Source organism: Arvicola amphibius, chromosome 5 (assembly GCF_903992535.2).
Source record: "Arvicola amphibius chromosome 5, mArvAmp1.2, whole genome shotgun sequence".
Classification (NCBI taxonomy): Eukaryota; Metazoa; Chordata; class Mammalia; order Rodentia; family Cricetidae; genus Arvicola; species Arvicola amphibius.
The window spans coordinates 101,986,319-102,010,465 of record NC_052051.1 but is presented as its reverse complement, the minus strand read 5'-3'; the positions used below and the strand labels follow the sequence as shown (position 1 = coordinate 102,010,465).

Genomic DNA, 24,147 nt, shown 5'->3' with positions numbered 1-24,147 from the left:
ACAGTGTCAGGCTTGGTGAAAGCACGGTCCTTCATCGGCATGAAGGTCGCCTGGGATTGCCGCTAAGACCTCACTGTCTAAGCAGGCTGCTTACAGCTCTCGAAGACTCAGCTGGGAGACACTGTGGTGGTGGGGTGGTGGGGGTGCTGCTGCTGCTGCTGCTGCTGGTGGTGTGTGTGTGTGTGTGTGTGTGTGCGCATGTGCACGCACCCCCGAGTGGAGGCCAGAAGCCTATATCATGTCTACCTCTATCATTCCTCACCTTACTCTTTGAGACTTGGGCTGTCATTGGATCTGGGCTTCACCATTCACCATTCTGCCTGGGTTAGCTGGCCATTGAGATCCAGGAGTCTGGCCTTCTCCTGTGCTGAGGTTATACACTTGTGCTACAGCACCTGGCTTTTATGTTAATGCTAGAGGTCTGAACTCAGCTAGCAATCTCCCTAGACATGAAAACAGTGGTTCTCCACCTGTTTTTATGAGATCATAAAAAACCACAGGTGTTTACATTGCAATTCATAACAGTAGCAAAATTATAGTTATAAAGTAGCAATGAAAATAATTTTATGGTTGGGGGTCACCACAACATGAGGAACTGTATTAAAAGGACATAACAATAAATAAGGTTGAGAACCATGGCCTTAAAGGCATCTTTTTTCTTTCTTTCTTTTTATTAAATAATTTTTCATTTACTTTACATACCAACCACAGTCTCCTATCCCTCTTCTCTTCCCGTTCTCTCCCTACACCTCCCATTCTCTCCTCCCCTGTTCAGACAGGGGCAGGCCTCCCATGGGAGTCAACAAAGCATGTCATACCACGTTGGTGTAGGACCAAGTTCCTCCCTCTGCATCAAGGTTGGGTGAGGCATCCCTGCATGGGGAATAGGTTCCAAAAAGCCAGCTCATACACCATGGACAAGTCCTGATCCCACTGCTAGGGACCCCACAGAAAGGCATCGTGAGTGCTGTTTTCTTGCCTGGCTTTGGCATTAGTCCAGCCACGCTGGCCCAGCCACAGAAGAGGTGGATCCAGGATGCCCAGCTGCACAAACTGTTAGGCTCTGCAGCTGGGCACAACCTTCTTCTCGAGGGCTAATGTGTGATCTGAACGCTAAGGAGCCACACACAAGATGCAAATGTGAGATCTCCGTCCCCTCTTTATCTGAGGAGCCTGTTCTAACCACCAGAAGGGACCTCTTTATCCGAGGAGCCCGTTCTAACCACCGGATGGGACCTCATGGTGGACAAAGGAGGTAGAGGGGGAGGAAAACAGGTCAGGTAATGAAATGTGAGCCTGTGATACCAGCCACTGCTAGCTCTGAGACAGAGGAACAGATAAGGGTACAGGCAACCTCTAAACGCAGGGAACGCCCAGGGATGATCCTCCCCTACCCAGAACACGGAGTGGCTAACACTGTACTCTCAGTCCATGCCAGACTTCTGGCCCACGGAACTGTGTATAGTATGTTTGTGCTGGGTTAACCTGATTCATTGGCCACAGACAAAGAAGAGATAACAAGGTGAAAGCCCTAAGCACAAAGATATGATGATGCCAGGGTTCATGAAGGAAGCTCTGCAGAACATCTAACAGCCATTCTTGGATGGGTTCCAACCTTGGGAACATTACCACATTTACAAACATTCAGTGCCAGGGAGATAGGGCTCCAGGCAAGATGGAACAGGTACACACCTGTCCTGATAACCCTCAGACCTTCTAATAAAACAAACGGGAAGGCATCAAAAGGTGGTGAGGGACTGGGAAGGTAAGGAACAATGCGGTGGTAAATCCTCTGGGCTTTTCTGTCCTGCTGCTTCTGCCTTGTCCGTGTGCACTGGGTGCTTAAGAAGTCTGCAAGCCTGAGACACCAGTGAGTATAACAGCATCTCCAAGACAAGTTTAGTGAAGGAACCGAGGGACAGGCAGCCTAGCAAGCTAGGCAACAGGGAACGTTAAAATAGACAAACACAAGGCAGCTGAACACCACAGTATGGGGTGGGGTCCATGACCCCATTTTACCCCTGTCTGTAAAGGTCAGAAGGGGGGTCTAGACTTTTCTCCCTCACCTGAGTCTAATGGGCCACACTCCCATCCTCATCCAGGGAGGTGAGAGAGAGCCACAGAGCTACCTCAGTTTTGATTTGGACCCAGCAGAAATACAGTCCTCCTCGGGGTATCAGAGGAAGCTGAACAAGGAGACTTCTATGTCCACTGGCAAGAGCGAGGGAGTCACGCTAGCCAGCAAGCTTACCACGATGCTGTCTCTGTGGACGCCTGTATTAGTCAGCTCTCCTGCAGCTGTGATAAAGACGCCCTGGCAAAGGCAGCTTAAGGCCATTTTGGTTGACAGTTCAAGGATGCATTCACACTAGCATGGAGAGGAAGGCATGGCAACAAGAGCTCGAGGAGGCTGGAAACATCGCATCCACAGGGAGTGACACTGGGTGGGCTCAGCAGCGCAGTGCAGAAGATGACTAGGGAGGTAGGAGCACGGAACAGAAAACACCTGAACAAGGCAGGAGACAGCAAAGCTGATCGAGCAGAGACTCGGAGCTGTAACTGTGATGGGAGCAACACTGTGCCCGTGGACTTGTGGGCTGAAAAGTGTCCAAAGAAAATGGCTGAAATACCTCAAATCTGGCAAAAGAGAAAATCCTACAGAGTTTAGGAGCAGAGTGAATCTCACTCCAGATAATCTCAACAAAGAAAACAAACAAAAAACAAAAATGAAAAGAACAACCAAAAACAGAAACCAAAAAAACTCCATCAAGTCACATCAAAATAAAACATTTGAAAAACACACAAAGAAAAATTTTCTAATTGGCAAAAGAAAAACGACATCTTGTCTACAAAGGAAAATAATTCAAAGGATAACAAATTTTCCATTTGAAGCCAGAGGCCAGAGGAAATGCCCGACATTTTTCAAGTGTTAAAAGAAAGAACTGTCAATTCAGAATTCTGTGTCCAGTGAAGATATGCCTCAGGAATGCAGGGTGGGTAAAAGTTCGCTCAGGCTGAAGGGAAACTAAGGGAAGTCGTTGCTCATATAACTACCTAAAAGAATGGCTGCAAGAAGTTACTGGCACACAAAGAAGACAAAGAAAGAAGGAACCTTGACACTCCCTCTACTCCCACACACCTGACTTCAGCCAGGGCACCTGCCTGTGGTCCCAGCTGTAGGCAGGGGTGAGTGAAGGTTGCTTGAGCCCAGGAGTTTAAAGCCAACCAAGGTGACATAGTAAAACCCCATTCTAAAAGGCAAACTATAAATGGCCAAAGGTCTGAACTTACAAATCTGATCCACAGAACCCTCCCAAGAAAGCACAGGATTAAATCACTGTGACTTTGGGTCTGTCAATCGTTTCTGAACTATGACCAAACAACAACCAAGCAACCCCCACTTTGTTAAAAGTTAAGACTCATGGTTATCATGACATTATGAAGAGCGAAAACGAGGTGGAGAGATGGCTCAGCAGTTGAGGAGACCCAAAAGCCGCTCTTCCAGAGAGCCCAGGCTTGAGTCCCAGCGCGCACACGGCGGCTCACACTGTATGTAACTCCAGTTCCAGAGCTTGCAAGGCACTCTTCTGGCCTTTGTGGCGCTTTCAAATGATGCGCAGAAACACACACATACACACAAAATTGTGTGTGTGCATGTATGTGTGTGCATATGTGTTTGTGTGTGTGTATGTATGTATATGTGTGTGTATATGTGTGTGTGTATATGTGTGTGTGTATATGTGTGTGCATGTGTGTATTTTTAAGAATCCCATCATAGGAAGTGGCACCCTGCAACACCACATTGAAATGAAATATCCAGAGCAGGCAACCCTACTGAGGGAGAAATAAGATTAATGGTTTCCTAGGACAGAAGAAGAAAGTGTAGATTAGGGTGTGAGAGCTAAAGGGATGGAGTTTCTCTTTTCAGTAATGTCATAAAATTGAAAGAACAATTCATTGTATATGGTTATGTGAATATACAATGAATGAAGTTGAAACTATTGTAAGAAAATGAAAACTCCAGGGCTGGAGACTGCTCAGTGGGTAAGAGCGTGTGTTGCTCCTGCAGAGGACCCAAATCCAGGTACCAGCACCCACAACCATCTGTAACTCCCACTTCAGGGATCTGATGTCCTCTTCTGGTCTTTGTGTACACTTACACTCACATACACATACGTGTATGTGTGCACATGCATGCACAGGAGCATGCACACGTACACACACATGCGCGCACACACACACACACACACACACACACACACACTCAAATAAATCTTTTTAAAAAGAAAGATGAATGTCCAATGTTACCACAAATGGAAGTCAAGAACTAGAAGAAAGGAAAAAGAGACAACATTAACAGCAGAGGAAAGCACAAAACGAAACTACAATGTCAAGTTTAAACCTAACACCGATAATCAAATTCACTGTAAATGACCTAAACACAACAACGAAAAGACAAAGACTGGCTTGTTGAATTTCAAATTATCCTAACTATATGACAGAAGAAATTCGATTCTTTATATGCTGAAGGTTGAGAGTAAAAGGATGAGAAATGATAAACCAGGCAGACATTAGCTGAACCAAAGGCAGGACTGCATTAACAATCAGACTTCAGGAACAGCTGTGTGTGGCTAGGGAGCTAAGTATGTTGACACATGACTGTAAACCCAGTACTTCGGAGCCTGACACAGGAGGATTTTCCCAAGTTCAAGGCCAGTAGGTACTGCACAGTAAATTCCCAACTGGCCTGAACTACACAGTGTGAGAATCTGTGTAAATACAAAGACTTCAGCGCAAAGAAAATTCCCAGAGACATACTGGACCATGAAGAAAGAGAAGGGTCACTGGAGCCGATGTGGTACACACAGCACATGTTCACAGAACAGCATATGTTCACAGACGGCTGCATTATCTATTAATGCACCAAATAACAGAACTGCAGAATCTATGAAGCAAAATGGGCAGACCTGGACATAGAAACAGACACTCACATGTACGCCCAGAGACTTGACATCCTTCCTGTGGCAAGTCAAAGAACAACAAGACTGAAAATGAACAAAGATTGAAGAACTCAGCATCATCCAACAGAGTCTACTGGCATCTCTGTTATACAGCACAATGCATATTCTTTCCGAATGCCCACAGAACATTAGCCAATATAGATCACAAAAGCCTCAACAACTTTAAAGGAATTAAAACCATACAGATTTGCTCTGTAACCATATGGGTTCAAAACAGAAATCAATACGGGGGGGGGAGTGGGAAAATATCCAACTACTTGAAACTATGTGACACATTTCTAAATAATTCATGGACCAGAGGAAATATCAAGCGCAACTCAAGAGCAACAGAAAGGCAATGAAAACAACACAGTAAAATAAGAGAGAAAAGCAAGGCTCAGAAGGGTATCCACAGCAACAAGAGCTCTGCAGGAATGAAGCTCCCACCTTGGGGAACCAGAGCATAGTAAGCCCAACAGAAACCAAACAAATGAAATAATAACAACAATAAAAAATAGAAACCAATAGAACTGAAAAGTAGGAGAAAATTTGTGAAAGCAAAACAGGTTCAATGAAGAGATCGAAAATACTGACACACTTCTAGCAAGCCAACAAAGCCAGCAATATCAGGAGTGAGGCAGAAACCATCACATGCTCTGCAGAAATAAAAATGATTGCAAGGGGCTACACTACAACCCCAGAGACGAAACTTCAGCAACTTAGGTGAAGTGGACCGATTCTTCAGAAAGTACAACTACCAAACACATTGAGCGTGAAATAGAAACTTTTAATTTCCCTGTAATTATGTAGGGAAACTGAATCTGCTGTTTAAAAATACTGTGGAGAAAGTTCCAGAGGGAGACCCTGTGGAGGCAGAGGGAGGCAGAGCGATAGAGAGCTCCAGGTTCAGAATTCTATTAAATGTCTGAAGAGTTCTAAATTATTTCTGTTCAATCTGAAAACAGAAAAGGAGGAAACAGTTCTTATTTTATGAAGTCGACATTAACCACAAAATCATAAAACAATAAACCACAGACCAAGATCCCGTGTGAGTCCCAGAAAAAACGTCAAGGGAAATCTAAAATAAAAACACTGATTTGAGTGGCAATAAAATCAAACCATGAGCATATCAGAGAAAACCAAGTCAGTCTGAGATACTTAACAAAATGTTGGTAATCCCAGTCCACATCCATAGAATTCTATACCAGGTTTTAACAGGGTTATTCCAGGGACACAGGCTGATTCAAATACCTGAAAGCCAGGCAGTGCAGCCGCTAACTGCATTAGCTTCACACTGCTACTGTAACAAAACTGCCACAAAATGGCAGCTTGAAAAAGAGAGACAGTGTAGCAGCTAAGAGCCCTTCCTGCTCTTTTGGTTCCCAGCACTCGTAACAGATGGTTCTAGGGGACTCAGTGGTTTCTTCTGCCTGTCCATATGTACCTGAATTCATGTTGCGCGCGCGCACACGCACACACACACACACACACACACACACACACACACACAAATAAGTAAATAAGAAAATAATTTTTAAAAGCCAAGTTGATTAGTGGGAAGTACACTTGAACACATTGGCACAGGGAACCACTTCATAAATACAACCCCAGCAGCACAGACACTGAGAGAAACAATTAATAAATGGGAACTCCTGAAACTGAGAAGCTTCTGTAAAGCAAAGGACAAGACAAAATGACAGCCTACAGGATGGGAACAGATCTTCACTAACCCCATATCAGACAGAGGTCTGATCTCCAAAATATACAAAGAACTCAAGAAATTGGACAACAAAAGATCACATAATCCAGTAAAAAAGAATGGAGTACAGACCTAAACAGAGAACTCTCAACAGAGGACTCTAAAATGGCTGAAAGACACTTAAGGAAATGTTCAATATCCTTAGTCATTAGAGAAATGCAAATCAAAACAACTCTGAGATTCCATTTTACACCTGTAGAATGGCCAAGATCAAAAATACTGATGACAACTTATGCTGGAGAGGTTGTGGGGAAAAGGGAACACTTCTGCATTGCTGGTGGGAATGCAAGCTGATACAACCCCTTTGGATGTCAGTGTGGCAATTTCTCAGAAAATTAGAAAACAACCTTCCTCAAGACCCAATAATACCACTTTTGGGTATATATCCAAAGGATGCTCAATTGTGCCACAAAAACATGTGCTCAACTATGTTTATAGCAGCTTTGTTTGTCACAGCCAGAACCTGGAAACAACCTAAATGTCCCTGGATTGAAGAATGGATAAGGAAAATGTGGCACATTTACACAAGGGAGTACTACACAACAGAAAAAAAATAACAACAGCTTGAATTTTGCAGGAAAATGGATGGAGCTAGAAAACATCATTTTGAGTGAGGTAACCCAGACCCAGAAAGACAATTATCACATGTACTCACTCATAGGTGGTTTTTAAACATAAAGCAAAGAAAACCAGCCTACAAACCACAATCCCAGAGAACTTAGACAACAATGAGTACACTAAGAGAGGCTTACATAGACCTAATCTACATGGGAAGTAGAAAGTAGAAAAAGACAAGATCTCCTGAGTAAATTGGGAGCATGGGGACCTTGGGGGAGAGTTGAAGGGGGGAAGGGAGAGGCAGGGAGGGTAGCAGAGAAAAATGTAGAGCTCAATAAATATCAATTAAAAAAAAAAAGACAAGTTGATTCTCTTCCAGTCGTGGAGATCATCAATCTACAAAGACCTTCACTGAGATGGATGAAGGGATCCACAGGGCTGTGTTCCCTCCTAGAGGCTGGAGAGCACAAGCTGTCTTCTCACCTTCTCCTGGCTCCTAGGGCTGCCGGTGTTCTTTGGCTGCTTGCCTCCTTTCATCTTCAAGGCCCCCGAATCACATCTCTCTGACAGATGTGTACTGCCTCCTTCTTCCACAGTGAAGGCCGTGATTATACTGGAGCTGCCCAGTCTGAGATAACTTCACCCAGCTCCACTCCACGGGTTCAAGGACTAGAGCACAACCATAGGGATGTTCTTGTTCCACCTGCCATGTCACACCCTTGGACTCTCTGTAATATTCACTGGCCTCTCTCATGCAAGGTCCCCAATCCAAAATCCCCTTAAGTCTCAGATCATCTGGCCCCAAGCCCCAGATCCAATCCACATCTTATCAGCTCGAAATCCTCAAATGTCATTGCTCAAATCAAATGTGGGTGGTACTTCATGTCTAAAATGTTCTGGGGCAAGATTACCTATGTGCTGATTGTTATTTTGGGTTTCCCTTGAGCTCGAGGCTGAAACACAGGTGAAGCCATTTCATGTTTTAAGCACAGCCCTCCTGTGCCCATCAGCACAGGACTCCAGTTAACTGAAGTCATCGGTACCCACCCCCGAGGTCAGAAACTATAGCACTGTCCTGGGCTCATCTGTTTCTCACATCTGCATCCAGCGAGAACTAAGTGCGGTGCATGTGTGCTCTACCATGAAGCAAGAGTCTTAGTCTCACAAATGCGGGTTTATCTTCAAAATCTGCAGCTCCGTGCTCCCATCTTGTCCCAAGCCCTCTCTTCACCGGTATGGAAAGTCACTCCCCTTGACTCACGCTGCCACTGATCATCCTGATAGGAGGTCCTCCGCACAGCGGCCGGAACAGCAGCACCGCGGCGCCAGCTCGCTACTTCCCCACAAGCTAACTTCCTAGTGCACGCAGATGAAAGTCAGAATTCTCACCACTGCTGCTAAACGTACAGTCTGACTCCTACTGATTCTCAGGCCGCAGATCTCCCTGACTCCTTACCATGCTCGCCCAAACAACCTGCTTGGATGCAAGTCTGTATACCACATGCATGCTGTGCCCACAGAGGCCAGAAGAGGGCACTGGATCCTTAGAACTGGAGTTACATTTGTGAGCCCTTACGTAGGTGCTGGGAACTCTTCTGGAAGAGCATCAAGTGCTCTTAACTACTGAGCAGCATCTCCAGCTCTGTTTCTTACCTGGTCTCTCTCCATCTCAACCCCCAGCAGCTGTATGGGGACAAGGAGTTCAGCATTCTAGGAGACAGTATACATTCAGTTAATAAATGACAGCCACCTGCAAACAGCAGGAACAAATAGTTGGTTTGGTATTTTTGCCTCTCCTTTCTGTTTTGTGTCCTGCAGGGTGCACTTCCTGAACAGTCATGCCATAATGGAGATCACAGGCATCCTTGCTTTGTTCTTGACTCAAACAGTGAGGTCTCTAGTGGCTGTGGTTAAATATAATGCTGGCTGTGATCTCAAGGAAAATTAAGATGGAATAGTTCTGAAAGGGCATGTTAAGCACACGCTTTACTCATGACTTGTTGGGGATGTGTTATCAAATATTCACTGCACCCATAGCTACTTGACCTCAAGTCCTGTGCTGTCTCTGCAAGTCACACTGACTTCTCTCGCATGACAGTTCCAGTATCAGCTATGAAGAGACTGTCCCTTTCTGACCCTGCAACCCCCCAGAAAACACAGCACAATGCCGAGACTCAAGGCTGAGGACAGAATGGCAAACTTCACTCTCTTCTTGTCCCCCGCCCCGCCCCCATCTTTCATGTGGAGGCCAGAGGCCCACCTAAGTTCTCTTCCTTCAGGCCCCATCCCCTTTATTTTTGATCTGGTCTCTCTAGTTGGCTGGGCGCTCACTAGCTATCAGCCATGAGCTCGAGGGCTGTGTCTTCAGCTTCTGAGCACTGGGGTTACAAATGCACGCCACCACATTGGTTTTTTTTTTTATCTTATAAAACATGGTTTCTGGGAGCCAAACTCAGGTCCTTATGTTTGCATGGCAAGCACGTTCGCCATCAAGCTGTTTTCTCAGCTCCAATGTGACAGGCTATTGATGCCAGTGCGTCAAGAGGTCACCTCTGCATGAAAGCTGATCCCAGCATCAGAACAGGGTGCAGGTGAGGAAGGGCCCTACTGTCCGCAGACAGCCTTTCCCTTTACCCCCTTGACATCAAGGACCGTGGAACTTGTCACCTGCTGGAGAGGAAGGCAACCTAGTTGTGGCCTTACTGAGGTTTTAATACATCCTTATTAATAAAGGTTTGAAAGTTTAATTTTTTTAAGTTAAGCCAATTTCAGAGGACCTTTTCTGCCACATCACTTTGTGTATAAACTATTTATGACTGCTGATATTAATGGAAGCAGCTAGCTAATAAACACGATTCATAGTTCAACCACGTTAAAATGTGAGCATTGGAGAAATGGCTCAGTGGTTAACGAACACTTGCTGTTTCTTTCAGAGACCCACATCAGGCAGCTCAGACATCTGCAACCCCAGCTCCATGTGATTTGATGTGTTAGTCTTCTGCATTCACGTGCAATACCCATTTGCAGACACACACCTTCACACACAATTAAAAATAAATATTGAGAATGCTGACTCTTTAAAGACAAGGTCTCGCTACGTAGCCCTGGAAATCACTGTGTAAACTGACTGGTTTTGAACTCACAGGAACCCGAGTCTGCCTCTAGAGTGCTGGCATTAGTGCCTGTGCCAACAGGTCACCTCCCACTCCTCTGATGCAGTTTTTACAGTTGAAATCTCTTGTATCTAGCTTGCTATCCACATTGTTGCTGTCCTATCTTATAAATCATCACCAATTCCGAAGTCTCCCATCGTGTTCCCTATGCATTCCTGAAGGCCGTTTACAATTTTAGGTCTTATATTTAGAACTTTTACATATACATATGTTCTAGGATAAAGGTCCTTGAAGACACCGCCCTTTCCCCCTACTAGGTGAATGATGAATCTTAAAATGAGGTAGAGCTCCCATACTTTGTTAATGTCTTGGTTGCATGTATGTCTATGCATCATATGCAAGCCTGGTGCCTAAGGTGGCCAAAAAAGGGTGTCAAGATTCCCTGGAACTGGAGTTGCAGACATTTGTAGGATACCAGCTGAGTATTGGGAATTGAACCCAGATCCTCTTGAAGAGCAACAAGTGATTGTAACAGCTGAGCCAACTCTAGCTTCCACCCCATTTTATTAAAAACAAAAAACAAACAAGTCTTAGCTATTCTTTTCCTCTGCACATAAACTGCAGAATATTCGTGTAAGAAATAGTTTAAAAAGATCTTCTACATGTGGAGATGCCCCAATAGTTTAAAAAGATCTTTGACTTCCATGTGTGGAGATGCCCCATATGCACAGGTGCCCAGAAAGGTCAGAAGAGGGGATCGGATCCCTTGGAACTGCAGTTACTGTAGTTGTGAGCTTGCCTGACACGGGTGCTGGGAACTACTATAGCTGGCTCCTCTGGATGAACAGCAGGTCCTTTGCTATGCCAGTCCCTGCATCTATAGGAATTTTTTGAGGCCTAACTTCTTTAGATTTTACTGTTGTATCTTCCAGTTTGTGCACACTTCTCCATTTATTAACATCTTTTCCACTAGCAGCGTGGATTATGTAACTCCTGCGTCTGTAGTTGGGCTAACATGCAATACTCACAGAGGCCAGAAGAGGGCACTAGAACCAGAGTGACAGTTGTGTGCTGCCCTGTAGTCTTCTCAAAGAGAAGCAAGTGTTCTTAGACACTGACTCATCTCTCCAGCTACTTTTTAAACCTATGATGCCATATTTTTAATATTGGCTACTAAAGATGTAAAGTATCTTTAAAAATATTTTTAAAAAATTATGCTAGAGTGTTTTGTCCACATATACGTATGTCTGTGTATCATGTGTGCCTCTGGTGTTCAGGGAGGCCAGAAGGGGGTATCGAATTCCCTGGAACTGGAGTTATATATAACTGGTGATTATAAGTCACTATGTGGGTGTTGGGAATCAAACCTGGGTCTTCTGAGACTATCTAGTGTTCTTAACTTCTGAGCCGTATCACCAGACTATATTTTTACGTATCATGTCATATCTTATTTGGGGGAAAACATTTAATTTCTTACTCACCCCCAAAAATGGCATTATCCCCTTACATTCTAGATTTTATTATACTTCAGACACAAGCTCCTTACCAGATACACATTAACCTATGTTTTGTCCCATTCTGTGGAATACGGTGTCCTTCGCCCCCTCCCCGTGGTGCTAGTCATTGACTCCAGGGCCTCACTCACCTATACTAGGACTCTACCTCCAGCTACATAGACTTCCGATGGTGTCCTCAGAAGAACTTTTAAGTTTCTATAGCGTTCAGTTTATCTTTTCATAAACATGAGACCGAAAACCCCACCACTTTTGCTGGAGCTTCAAGTTTTTTTTGTGTTTTCTTTTGTTTTTGTTTTTTGTTTTTCGAGACAGGGTTTCTCTGTAGCTTTGGAGCTTGTCCTGGAACTCGCTCTGGAGACCAGGCTGGCCTCAAACTCTCAGAGATCTGTCTCTGCCTCCTGAATGCTGGGATGAAAGGTGTGCACCACCACCGCCCCGCGGGAGCTTTAGTTTTATGTCAAAGAAACTATTGCCTAATTGCTTTCTTTTGGGCTCGGTTGGTAGATTTGCCTTCTATGCACCAAGCTCTAAATTCAACCCCCAGTATTGCATAAGCTTGGAGAGCAAATTCATGAAAGGCCTTAGCTTCTTTGGGTCCTGTCTCAAAAGATTTCTATAGACTTAAGGTTTGTTTTTTTTTTTTTTTTTTTTTTTTTTTTTTGGTTTTCCGAGACAGGGTTTCTCTGTAGCTTTGGAGTCTGTCCTGGAACTAGCTCTCGTAGACTAGGCTGGCCTTGAACTCAAAAAGATCTGCCTGGGCCAGGCGGTGGTGGCGCACGCCTTTAATCCCAGCACTCGGGAGGCAGAGGCAGGCGGATCTCTGAGTTCGAGGCCAGCCTGATCTACAAGAGCTAGCTCCAGGACAGGCTCTAGAAACTACAGGGAAACCCTGTCTTGAAAAAACTAAAAAAAAAAAAAAAAAGAAAAAAGAAAAAAAGATATGCCTATCTCTGCCTCCCGAGTGCTGGATTAAAGGCGTGCGCCACCACCGCCCAGCTTGTGGATTTGTTGTTTTTAATGGTATAAGATTACTTCTTGCTTAGTTGTCTACAAACCAGAAATCATAGAAACGGGATTCCATTAAATTATCTTGGGTACTCTTGAAAAATCAACCGATTACACTATAGGTTTTCAGGACTGTTTATTCTGTTCAGTTAATATTTTAGTACTCTGGATCTGATTATTTTACCTAACAATTTTAGGATTCACTTGTCGATTTCTAAAACATTAAAAATTGCCACTTGGTATAGTTTAATAGGGTCTGCACCGAATCTGTAGGTCAATTTGGAATTTCAGTGGTTAAGGTTTCTGATTTGGTCTTATAGTCTGCCAACAGTGGCTAAAAGTCCAGTCACTAAGTCACTGCTGAGAATCCTGAACGGTGGAAAGTCAGACTCAGGTGTGTGTCAAGCAAGACACAATGAAATAATGAAGATTCTTCAGCAAAGAAATTAACTACAGATCCCAGGTAGTCTAGAGGCAACAAGAGAGTCAGCTAGAAGGATCTAGGGACTGAAGAGGTCAGAGCCTGTGAGATTATGCCCTCATTAAGGACAGAGCACTATCATTCCCTCAGGGATAGCAGTTTTAAAATAAAAGAACATAAATCCCCACTCCGGGAATGGTAGTACATACCTTCTACCAAAACCCCTAAGAACCCTGTATGAGGTCCTGTCCCCAAACAAACAAGCCAGGCACACACCTTTAATCCCAGAATTTAGGAGGCAGAAGATCTCTGTGAGTTCGAGGTTAGCTTAGTCTACAGAGCTAGTTCCAGGACAGCCAGGGCTACACAAAGAAATCCTGTCTCAAAAAACAAGAAACAAACAAATTAAACACACACACACGCACGCACGCACGCACACACACACACACAAAATGAAAACCAAACAAAACACTACCACTTCAGTTCCAAAAGGAAAATCTTATTTCCTGAATTAACTGCTTGCATTTTTTGCTAACAAATCCATCCACCCATGTGGGGTCTGCTGCTATCATCTGTTTATCCTATTCTACTACCACACTTATGACAAAAACTTTAGAGCAAATCAGGATGAGAAATGGAAAGCCTCCAATTCTATTTTTCCTTTTGAACATTATCTTTGTTATTCTGTATTTACTGCATTTCCACAGACAGACACACAGACCGATTCCTACAAAAAGCCTTACAAACTTTTACCCGATGACTCTACAGACCAATTGTGGGAAACTGACGTCTTAGCACATGAAACCCTCAAACGAGTACAGTCTATTCACTGTGCTGCTGCTCTCCAGCTCTCTCCGTATGTTGCTGTAGTTTTCAGGGTAGAGGTAGATAACCTTCTTAGACATATGACTTCATATATAATTTTATTTTTATTTTATGTGCATTGGTGCTTTGCCTGCATGCATATCTGGGAGGGTGTCAGATCTTGGAGTTACAGACAGTTGTGAGCTACCATGTGGGTTCTGGGGAACTGAACCTGGGTCCTCCGGGAGAGCAGTCAGTGCTCTTAACTGTTGAGTCATCTCTTCAGCCCCTGGCATCTGACCTCTTTAATGGTACTGAAAGTACGTATCTGAAACTCAGAACTACCTTAATGTATACACACACATAAAGCCTTGCATATCAGCCTCATACTCTGAATGAACAAGAAATTTACTAAGCAAAATGCTTTTTAATTAAAAAAAAATCAGAGGCTGGGAGACTTGCAAACGGATTTAATGTCCCAAAGGAGTAAAGCACTCTTCTATACACCTGCTCTAGCCAGCACTCCAGAAACCCTGGCTTCTAGATGCCTTTCTTGTTTAAAGAATATGTCAGTCCTGGAATTCAACTCACTTTGGTGTGCTTCTTGGAAGATGAGGGAAGCACCAAGTCCTCACAGAGAACAAGGACAGAGGAGACATGGCCTATGTGACTGGCAGTCGACAGCCTTGACTGGCAGGACAGTTAAGTAAAACAGCACTTACCATGTACCAGTTAGAACTAAGAAACATTCAAACAGACTGTGACTGATGTGGGTGGAAAGATTTGTGAGATTCCAATTATCCTGGCCAGGTTTGGTGGTTCATGCTTTAATCCCAGTACTCGGATAGAGGCTAGGCAGGAGGACTGCTTGTGAGTTTAAGACTAGTCTGGGCTACAGGGTGTGACCTTGTCTTAAAGAAACAAAACACAACTTTATTTGTCATACTTCTAAATATGCCACTGGCCAAAATAAGCCCATCCTTATCCTTTAATTTCTTTTTCATTCCTTTTCTTATCAGTTTGATTCAACAGAGATGAGCATCTGCCTAATCCACAAACAGCTGTGATGAAAGGGTCCATTTACCTTCAAGTAAAATCAACGGAAGGCACAACTACTCAGGAATACTTTATATTTCAAAGTATTTAGGAATATTTTAATTAGAAAAATAAAGGCAATGAGATTATCTATCAGGTTCTAAAAGTACCCATGAATTAAGTCACTCACACCCCCACTTAAAAAGTGAGACAAAATTTAAAATCACAATGCTGTTAAACTTTTACAATAAGGAGTAAGGCCATGCTATGCTAGGGTACAAAAATCTGTAATTCTGAGCATGAAAATAATTTATTAGACATCTGACTTTTCAAACATTGGGCCCACTGGAAATAGAATTAACATAGCTCACAGAGGAGAAAAACTATTCCAGCCAACACCTGCTTCATTTCAGATTTCCTGGGGAGTCTCTTCATCCTGGAGGACAGCTTTATCCCAAGCATCCGTACGTTCGATGCTGATCAAATGAATGATGAGAAACTGGGCAAATGTCACTGGTGATGTGACTTCCAGGACCATTCTTAAGCATAAGAAATAGTACTTCCTGCAGTGAGTCTTTGATAATCAAAGCACAGAACCCCCTTAACTATACCCTGACAAATAGGAAGCAGAGTGTTATGAATATTGTGGCCAGTGGGATGCCATAGAAAATGTCACAAGGAGATTTCTGTGAGACCAAATGTGAACTTTAATTAACATCAACTTTTAATAGGTGATTCTGTCACTAAAAACCAGAGAAAAGAAAATCAGTTAACGAAATGGAGTTAGGGAGAAATGCAGAACTGTAATATGGACTCAGCTGCACTTCCTTGGCTAACTCATTAAAAAATGCCAATTAAATATTTTCAGTCAATTTTTATTTTTTTTTTTAAAAGCAGCAAATCAACATCACAAGTCAAGCTTAATCTAAATGTGCACCTGACAGGAAAGCACATCTTTGTGTGGAGTGGAAAAGGTTTTCAAAAAAGCCCATCAGGTCCACGATCTCCACACACCCAAATAAACAACCACTCTTTGTAAGTGGTGCGAAGTGACTCACAGGAACTGAGGAGTTGCTGCTGTGGAGACAAATCTGGAGTCAGTAGCAGGAGTCTGGGGGTCAAGTTAAAAAGTTGAAAATGTGGTAAGAAACTGTGTGAGGTTGGGGGACAGGGTAAGAGAGAGTCTGTAAGCCAGTTGACCCAAGAACAACTGATACCTCTAACGTTTCAATTGAGACCAGGCCTGTTAAATCTCCATTTTTTTTTTTAAAGAAGGCAATTAAAACTTACAATTCCAACAGCCCATAAACCAAATAAAAATATTGTAAAAAGGAATCAAAACTATGTCCAGAGCTCCATCCCCATCTCATTTTCAGCACCCCAAGGAAAATAAAAGCATCCACATGACTATCACAGATGAAAACAAAATAAATGTCACTGGAATCCATTTTTCCCCACTGAGGTATAAAATCTATATAGAAATCTGATGCTATAACAAATTGTACTTCTCATAATTCTGTTTTAATTTCCTTTAAACCCTGTTTGATATAATTTTTATTGTTGTAAAAATGTTTTCATGATTCTGAACCTGGCTCCAGTTCCTTTCCACTTACTTTCTATCACTATTTAACATTCCGTCTACTGGTGTAATCAGGAGGTCTCGTCTTCACGAGGCACATCAGCAGACACGGCTGACGTGCACATCCGCTGTGGAAGGTGCATCGATCCAGAGAGCTCACTCCGCACCTGTCTGGGATCGGAAGGCCACGCGCCATGGTTCTTGATGAAGACTCTTCCAGCCCTGTAAACATCAGTGTGCGCAGTCTCACTACTTTGCCTCTCGCGTCCTGGGACAGGAAGGCTGGTTCACAGCAAGTGAAAAGCTAGAGGAGTCTGAGTTGTAATGGCTGAAAAACCTTACATCCCACAGAAGAGGAAAACACTTCTCCTTTTTTGCTACTTAAGAATGTGGCAGAAATGTATACTGAGGTAGCCCAGTCAATCCTATTTTTTTTCTTTCATTTTTCTTTTTGTTGTTGTTGCTGTAAATTTGGTCTCAGAATATTTCTGGAAGGGTGACATTTCTTAGAAGCCACTGCTGGGACCGGCTTCCAGTGCAGTCTCTAATGCTGGGCACCTGGCTGTCCTCTTCTGTGGCTTTATCCAGGCACTGGTTACTGTTCACATGCTGCAGGGTTAATTTCTGAAAGCAGCAGAGGAAACACACACCTTAACTAGAAAGTGGAGGAAAAAAAACAACACCCCAGTTCACTTTAGAGAACTGCACCACATCAACCAGGCTGGCCTAGAACTCCAAGAGCTCCACCTGCCTCTGCCTCCCAAGTGCTGGAATTAAAGTTGTCGCCACTGCCGCTGCCAGACACAGACAGACAGACAGACAGACGGGCGCGCGCGCACACACACACACACACACACACACACTTTAGCTTCCTTAAAGCAAAAAGAAAAATCCAGGCTAAGTGAAGTGACTACTAACATTCCCTCGAACATATTTCCAAACAACTACTTCAATTTTTCTTTTATTTCTCTGTGATAAGGCTGCTTAATTCTGTGATTCTAAAGTCTAAGATTCAAAATATAAGAATGCTGGTGTGCCTGAGACATACTACAATTAATCAACTAGAAATCAACTCCAGAAATCATCCTTGTGGTGGAAAAAGGGGTTGTGGCATACAAGAGCATAGGAACCTAGAGAAGACTGGTTCATAGCCTAGACAACCTGGGTTTTCTCACTTGAAGATAAATATCACAATACAAGACACATTTTGAGAAGATTCTGAAGGCAGGCAGTAACAACAGGTAACTATGTGGAGCCTCACATGCAAAGGACAGCCAAAGAGGGACACAGCTGTCCACCTCGGTGCTTATGTTTTAGGTCTGAGACTGTCATGCTGATTTTTAGGGTCATTTCACAGTTACTAATTCAGAAATACTCCCTAGTAAACACCTCAATAGTTAGTTTTATCCTGGAATCTGAGAGAAACCAGCCTAAGACATAATTAATTTTATCTCTGGGAAACAAGTTGCACAGTGATGTGAAGTTTAAACTTCACACGTGCAGTCGGTTCTTTGTAAATACTAGAAGCCCTTTCTATTCTCCTGCACCTCTAATCGACACTCCCTTTGCAAATGTTCACTGAGGTAGGACTAGCCAACAACCATTCGCAATCTTTGGGTCTTGGTCATCTCATACTGCAAACACAAGAAAACCAAGCACTTACTTTCCCTGCCTTCCTTATGGTTCACTATGGGACAAATATACAACTCCCAAGAAATAAGTCAAGAGCGTTCCAAGAAAAACTTATTTTCCTGAAAAAAAGAGTAACATATCTGAGAGTAAAGCAGCCCATGGTCTTTTCTTTCAGAGCTGAGATTATAGTTAGTTTAAACATCAGAGTACGCCTAATCTACACCAGAAACAATATACCTACAGAAACCATATACCTAGAGACTTGTGTTAAAAAAAATCATCTACTCAATGGAGCTACTTAAGTAGTTCAGTACTGCATAATTAATATACTGTCATATTCCAACAAACTGAAAATAAGGAGCTTTTTCATTTTAAAAGCTGTTAGTTGTCACACTGGCTATGTCCCTGGCACCTGCTATAAGGAAACAGATATTGCACATTCTTTAAGGCAAGAGACAGTCACACTCACGATGGCAGTAGCACACATCCAGAAACAAATAGAGAATGTTTGGAATATCTAATGGCTGTAATGACTGTATCAGTTACTATGAACCACACTACCTATAAATCTGCCCACATGCTGTAGCTTCTATATCTATAGGCAACTGGGGAACTCACCACTGGGTCGTACTCCCAGAGCTGGTTGCCTTTTAGGTGGTGGCATTTGAGCATGGTAACTGGGCCATTAAGTTTGGAAACGTCCAAACACAGGTCATCCGTTCTAATTTCTTTGTTGGCAGTATAAGAGAAAACCTGAAAAGTAAACATAAACTTATGTAAATAAGATTTAACAGTAAAAAGAAATTAGTCCGCATTTCAGATGCCCACATTTCTACATTTGTAGCCACAAGACAATGAAGACACTAGGAATCAGTTTCAATAGAGGGATAATGAGCTTATAGATAAAACCCTAACTCCAAGTTTAAACTCTGCCTGGACTACTCTCAAAAGAATCTGCAACTACTTCAAGACACAGGATTCTTGTACATTGTCACAGTAATGGAGAATGAAAAACTGAGAAAAGCTACACCAATTTTACACAGAGGAAAGTAAAAATCCATATTGTTCTCTGGAGGCTGAGTGTATTATTAAGGGCAGTAATTTTTTTTTCCTAAAAAGGACAAAATAAATTTTGTGCTCAGTAATGTTAATTCAGTGGTTAAAGAGACCTTATAAAAATCTTTTATTAAAGAATTATTAGAGGAGGCAGGCAGATCTGAGTTCAAGGCCATCCTAGTCTATACTGAAAGCTAACCGAGGTTACACACAGTGAGAGCTATCTAAAAATAATGTAGTATCAATCATTAGATTGAAAGCACCTTTCATCTAATACTTTTATTATTTTTAAATATATAAAAATGTTTCCTGAATAATGTTATAGGAGTAAAAGAACAAAGTAAACCAAAATCAAAAGCTGTTTTCAAAGTTTAGTAGGGATACTCACCTGATTGCCTCCCATACCGTGACAATTGAAAATTCCAACCTTTTCATTCTCTTTTCTAGCCATGTTATCTAGACACTGATTTGTTTCCACATTTCGTATCTGTGGGACGTGAACACATCAAGAGTTAGGACGTAGGAGCTTAACTAGAGAGGTACATACAGATAACACCAAAAGCCAACCCTTTATTATTTCTTTTTGTTGTTGCTGTTTTTTTGAGACAGGGTTTCTCTGTGTAATTGTCCTAGCTGTCCTGGAATTCACTCTGCAGACCAGGTGCCTCCATCTCAGAGATCTGGCTGCCTCTGCTTTCAGAGTGCTGGGATTAAAGGTGTGCACACCTTTAAATGGTGGCATATGTCTTTAAACACAGCACTTGAGAGGTGGAAGCAAGCAGGTCTCTGTGAGTCGGAGGCGCCTGGTTTGCAAAGTGAATTCCAGGACAGCCAGCTAGGGCTGTTACAGGAGAAACCCTGTCTTGGGGAAAGAAACAAAAAAACAAAAAAACTGTGCACCACCACACCCAGCATCTTTTATTATTTTAGTGGTACTTATGGGTGCAATCAACAGCTGTCTAAGTGGACTTAGGGCCCACACAATAGGAGGGGATTCATATTTGGTACTGTAAAATCCTAGTCACTCACACATAACTAATGAAGTCATGGATCTTAGAGGAGAACCCATGACTGCGATTTTTCTAAACCAGTATAATTCTAGTTGCATTCTAAATGGGGTAGCTCTCATTAAAAAAGCTTCTTTTTGAAGCACATAGAGACTATCACAGAAAGCCACAACTGGTCAAAATACTGAGAACAGACTGGAATGCTCAGCCTCAGTTGATAGAACACAACCCCTACAACAAAGGCTTAGGAAACATCATAAAAGTAACAGGAAAACTATAATAGCCAAGGACCAGGGTTTCTGCTTCAAGACAGTGTCTTTTATATATGACAGGGAAGTTGCTCCAATGAGATCTCAACAATATGGTCACCTAAACATGACTTGCATAGTAACACCACCGGCTGGCATGCCAATGAGGTGTTTACATAAGAGGATAGGGGAAATCTCACAAGGTCCCACCTATAGATGAAAAACTATAGGCAATTAATGGTTTTTATGAGAGGGAGAATCAGTTTTTTCCAGGGACAAGCCCGAGAGGTTATCCAATCCCAGTCAGTCAGTCTTAGACAAATGTATATGAGGGCAACACTAGACTCAAGTATGATATATGTGTATATGTATGTATGTATGTATGTATGTATGTATGTATGTATGTATACAACAAGAGTTAAAGAGGAAGAGGTTTCTAATTTGAAAGGGAACTTGGGGGGGTGACACAGAAGGAGCTGGGGAGAGAGGGGTGGAAATGATTCAAATAAAGTACTTATTTATACATCAAGGGTTCTTTAATTTTAAATTAAAGCTTTTATTTGTTCTCATTTCTTTCATTCTTTCACTGTTAGGAATTACGTTCAGTTCAAAATAATTCTATTTTCAGAATTAAATTATAACTTAAAGCAATTTTACAACTCCTCAAGGACACAAGGTGTCCCTTTTGACAATCCAGCCCCCTGATGACTCCTCAGGAAACTGAAGATAGACATTTTCTGGCCAAAAGAGCTTTGGAAGCTGGCTTGTGTGGAAGCAGCCACGCAATGGCGCGGATTTCACATTAATCCACTCCACAAAAGCAGTTTAACCGTGTCATCAGAAGAGGGTATCTGAATGTCTGTAAGGCACCTAGACTGCTGCTTTACATGAAGTGGATGCCAAGGCAATGTGAGAACCATCAGAACTGCCTGAATCAGTGTCTGCTCTGTCTTAACACCAGCTATGCCAGGAAGGTCAGGGTCCGAATCTGTGGTTGCTTACAACACTCAATGGATTAACAACTATTAGCTATTATGAGGAAACATAACATTATTTTGGTTTCAAATCCTATAGTACAAGTTCTGGAAGGCAGACTTGGTTAAGAAAGACATATTAATAATCATGCCCCAGAAATGAGACTTTTCACCTGGGGGTGCCTGGTCTGCAAAGACCTGGCACAAAAGGACTACAGGCTATGTTTCTGAGGCAATGGCAAGAATACCAGGTGGTAAAGTCTATGCCATATGGGAAACCAGCAGATAAGAAGAAAGAGGTCAACTTGCCTTGGCAACCATGTACCACGGCTTGGACATGTATCACCCTTTAATTTGTTGGAACTCAAGCCCAGCTAACAATGCTTAGGCATTGTCTAAAATTGGGTCAGTTCAAAAAAAAAGAAAAGAAAAGAAAAAGAAAGGAAGAAAGGAAAAAAAAGAGAGAAACCACCTTTCACTCTCTAAAGGAGTGGCTGCTCCATGTCCTTCCGAGGCATGTTACTCAACCTAGATTTTACTCACTCAAGGGGAGAATGTGCAGGAAGGGAGGGGGTGATGGGTTTACTCACTCACCAGCATCAGCTCCCTCCGGGACCTCTGTACTCACACCGTCTAGGCTTCTGTTTGCTTCTTTCCCAAGCCTCTATCACCAGCATCTCCTGCCTCACTCTCAATCAATAATCTGTATTCACCTCAAGTCGTTACTTACGAGGACTTCTCAAGCATCCACACAAACTACCACTCCCATCTGACTTGTACTTGACTCCACCTCTCCGTTCTATTCTGTCCCAAGGGATGAACTGCCTGTGTCCCATCCTTTACTCCCCTCCGTGCTGGATCCCATCTCCTAGCCATTTAAATGCACGATGCCTACCCTGGGTCTTTCTCTTTTTTACATAACATAAAATTTGCCAGTTTCAAAGAGTCAGTTCAGAACTGCTAAGTCCATTCACACTGCTATGAAAAAGGTCTCTAGAAACTTCCCAGTTTACAAACCTGAACCACTTCAGCCACTAAACAAACCATGTTTCCTACCTCTATCAGTCCGTGGTAACTACTGCTTTCTGTTTCCACGCACACCAAAACTACAGGTTCTTCCCAGAAGTGATACATTATTTTTGTCATCATTCTATTTCACTTAAGCAAAATGTCTTCAAAGTTCAATTATGAGGTAATGCATATATGTCAGGATGTCTGTCCTTTTGAAGGACTGTATGTACATGCAACTTTCTGCTTATCACTCCATTCTTCTGTCTGGGGCATTCAAGTTGCCTCTGCCACTTAGGTCGGGTTAACAGAGCTGCCATGAGCATGAATCTCAGAAGAGGGAACCATATCCCTTGGGACTGGAGTTATAGATGGTCGTAAGCCACCATGTGGGTGCTAGGGACCAAACCTAGTCCCCCGTGAAAAAGCTTAAAACCATTGAACCAAACTCTGTTCAAAACTTTACATCTTTTAGCATCACTCCCGATTTTATAAATGATTAAGGTCCTCAACCCCATTCTTATACAAATTTCCTTATAAGTGGGCATAACATGATTCCAAGGGAACCCAAACATTCTTAATAAAGCCTCGAAGAATCCTGGCATGACCAAGGCCCCAGGCTGCACCAGAGCCCAAAAACTGACCGTGAAAAACTCAGCACACACTTTATTTTCATAAAAGAAAAATAATCTCCCTTCCCCACATTATCCTCTAGCCATCATCTACTTCTCTGCATTATTTACAGCAAATGCCTCGCCTTGCAAGACTGGTGCACATTCAGGCCTACACTTCTATTCTCCCTAATGCTCTCCATGGGCACTCTCCAATACTGAGAGTACTAACAGGATCTCCCAATCCTCCATACTCAGGTTATGCTTTCTCCATAGCAGTCAACATAGTTAAGCACCTACTTTTTGAGACAAACCTTTCACTTAAGTCTCCTGTTCTCCTTCTACTTTACTCTTTGGTTTTCAGACAGGGCCTCATTATGCAGCTCTGGAACTCACTACATAGACTAGACTGGCCTCAAACATGCAATTCTGCCTCTGTGCTCCCAAGTATTAGGATTAATGTCCATGATTTCCAAACTGTACCAGCTGCTTATGTCTGGGTTCTCTTCTCATTTGATCGTCTAAATGGTTGTTTGTGTGCATGTACAACAAACGATGTAAGCACGTGTGTGCATCAAGAGTGGAAAGTTCACACCTACCATGGTGACAACCTCAGCTGTCCACCTTCACTCTGAAATGGAGTTTGTCTTTCTTCCTTGCTATTTGTCACTGCATAAAGCAGGCCATCTGACCCAGGAACTTTCAGGGATTCTCCTGTCTCTGCCTCTCACCTCACCACACTCATGCTCAGCTTTACATGGGTTCTGAGGATCTGAACTCAGTTCGTGTCTGTGAGGCAAGCGCTTTACCCACTGGGCCA

General features: G+C 42.9%; 1 protein-coding gene across 1 annotated transcript in view; it reads right to left on the bottom strand.

Annotated features, from left to right (window-relative positions):
- Positions 1-15,300: 15,300 nt before the first annotated feature.
- Positions 15,301-24,147, bottom strand: part of Galnt1 (polypeptide N-acetylgalactosaminyltransferase 1) — a 44,712-nt gene continuing 35,865 nt past the window's right edge. Inside the window, exons 11-13 of the mRNA XM_038330224.1 lie at positions 19,868-19,966; positions 19,042-19,176; positions 15,301-17,415 (exon numbers count right to left, since the gene is read on the bottom strand). Of these exons, the coding sequence (XP_038186152.1) occupies positions 17,269-17,415; positions 19,042-19,176; positions 19,868-19,966 (381 nt within the window). The 3' untranslated portion in view covers positions 15,301-17,268. The remainder of the gene's footprint in view (positions 17,416-19,041; positions 19,177-19,867; positions 19,967-24,147) is intronic.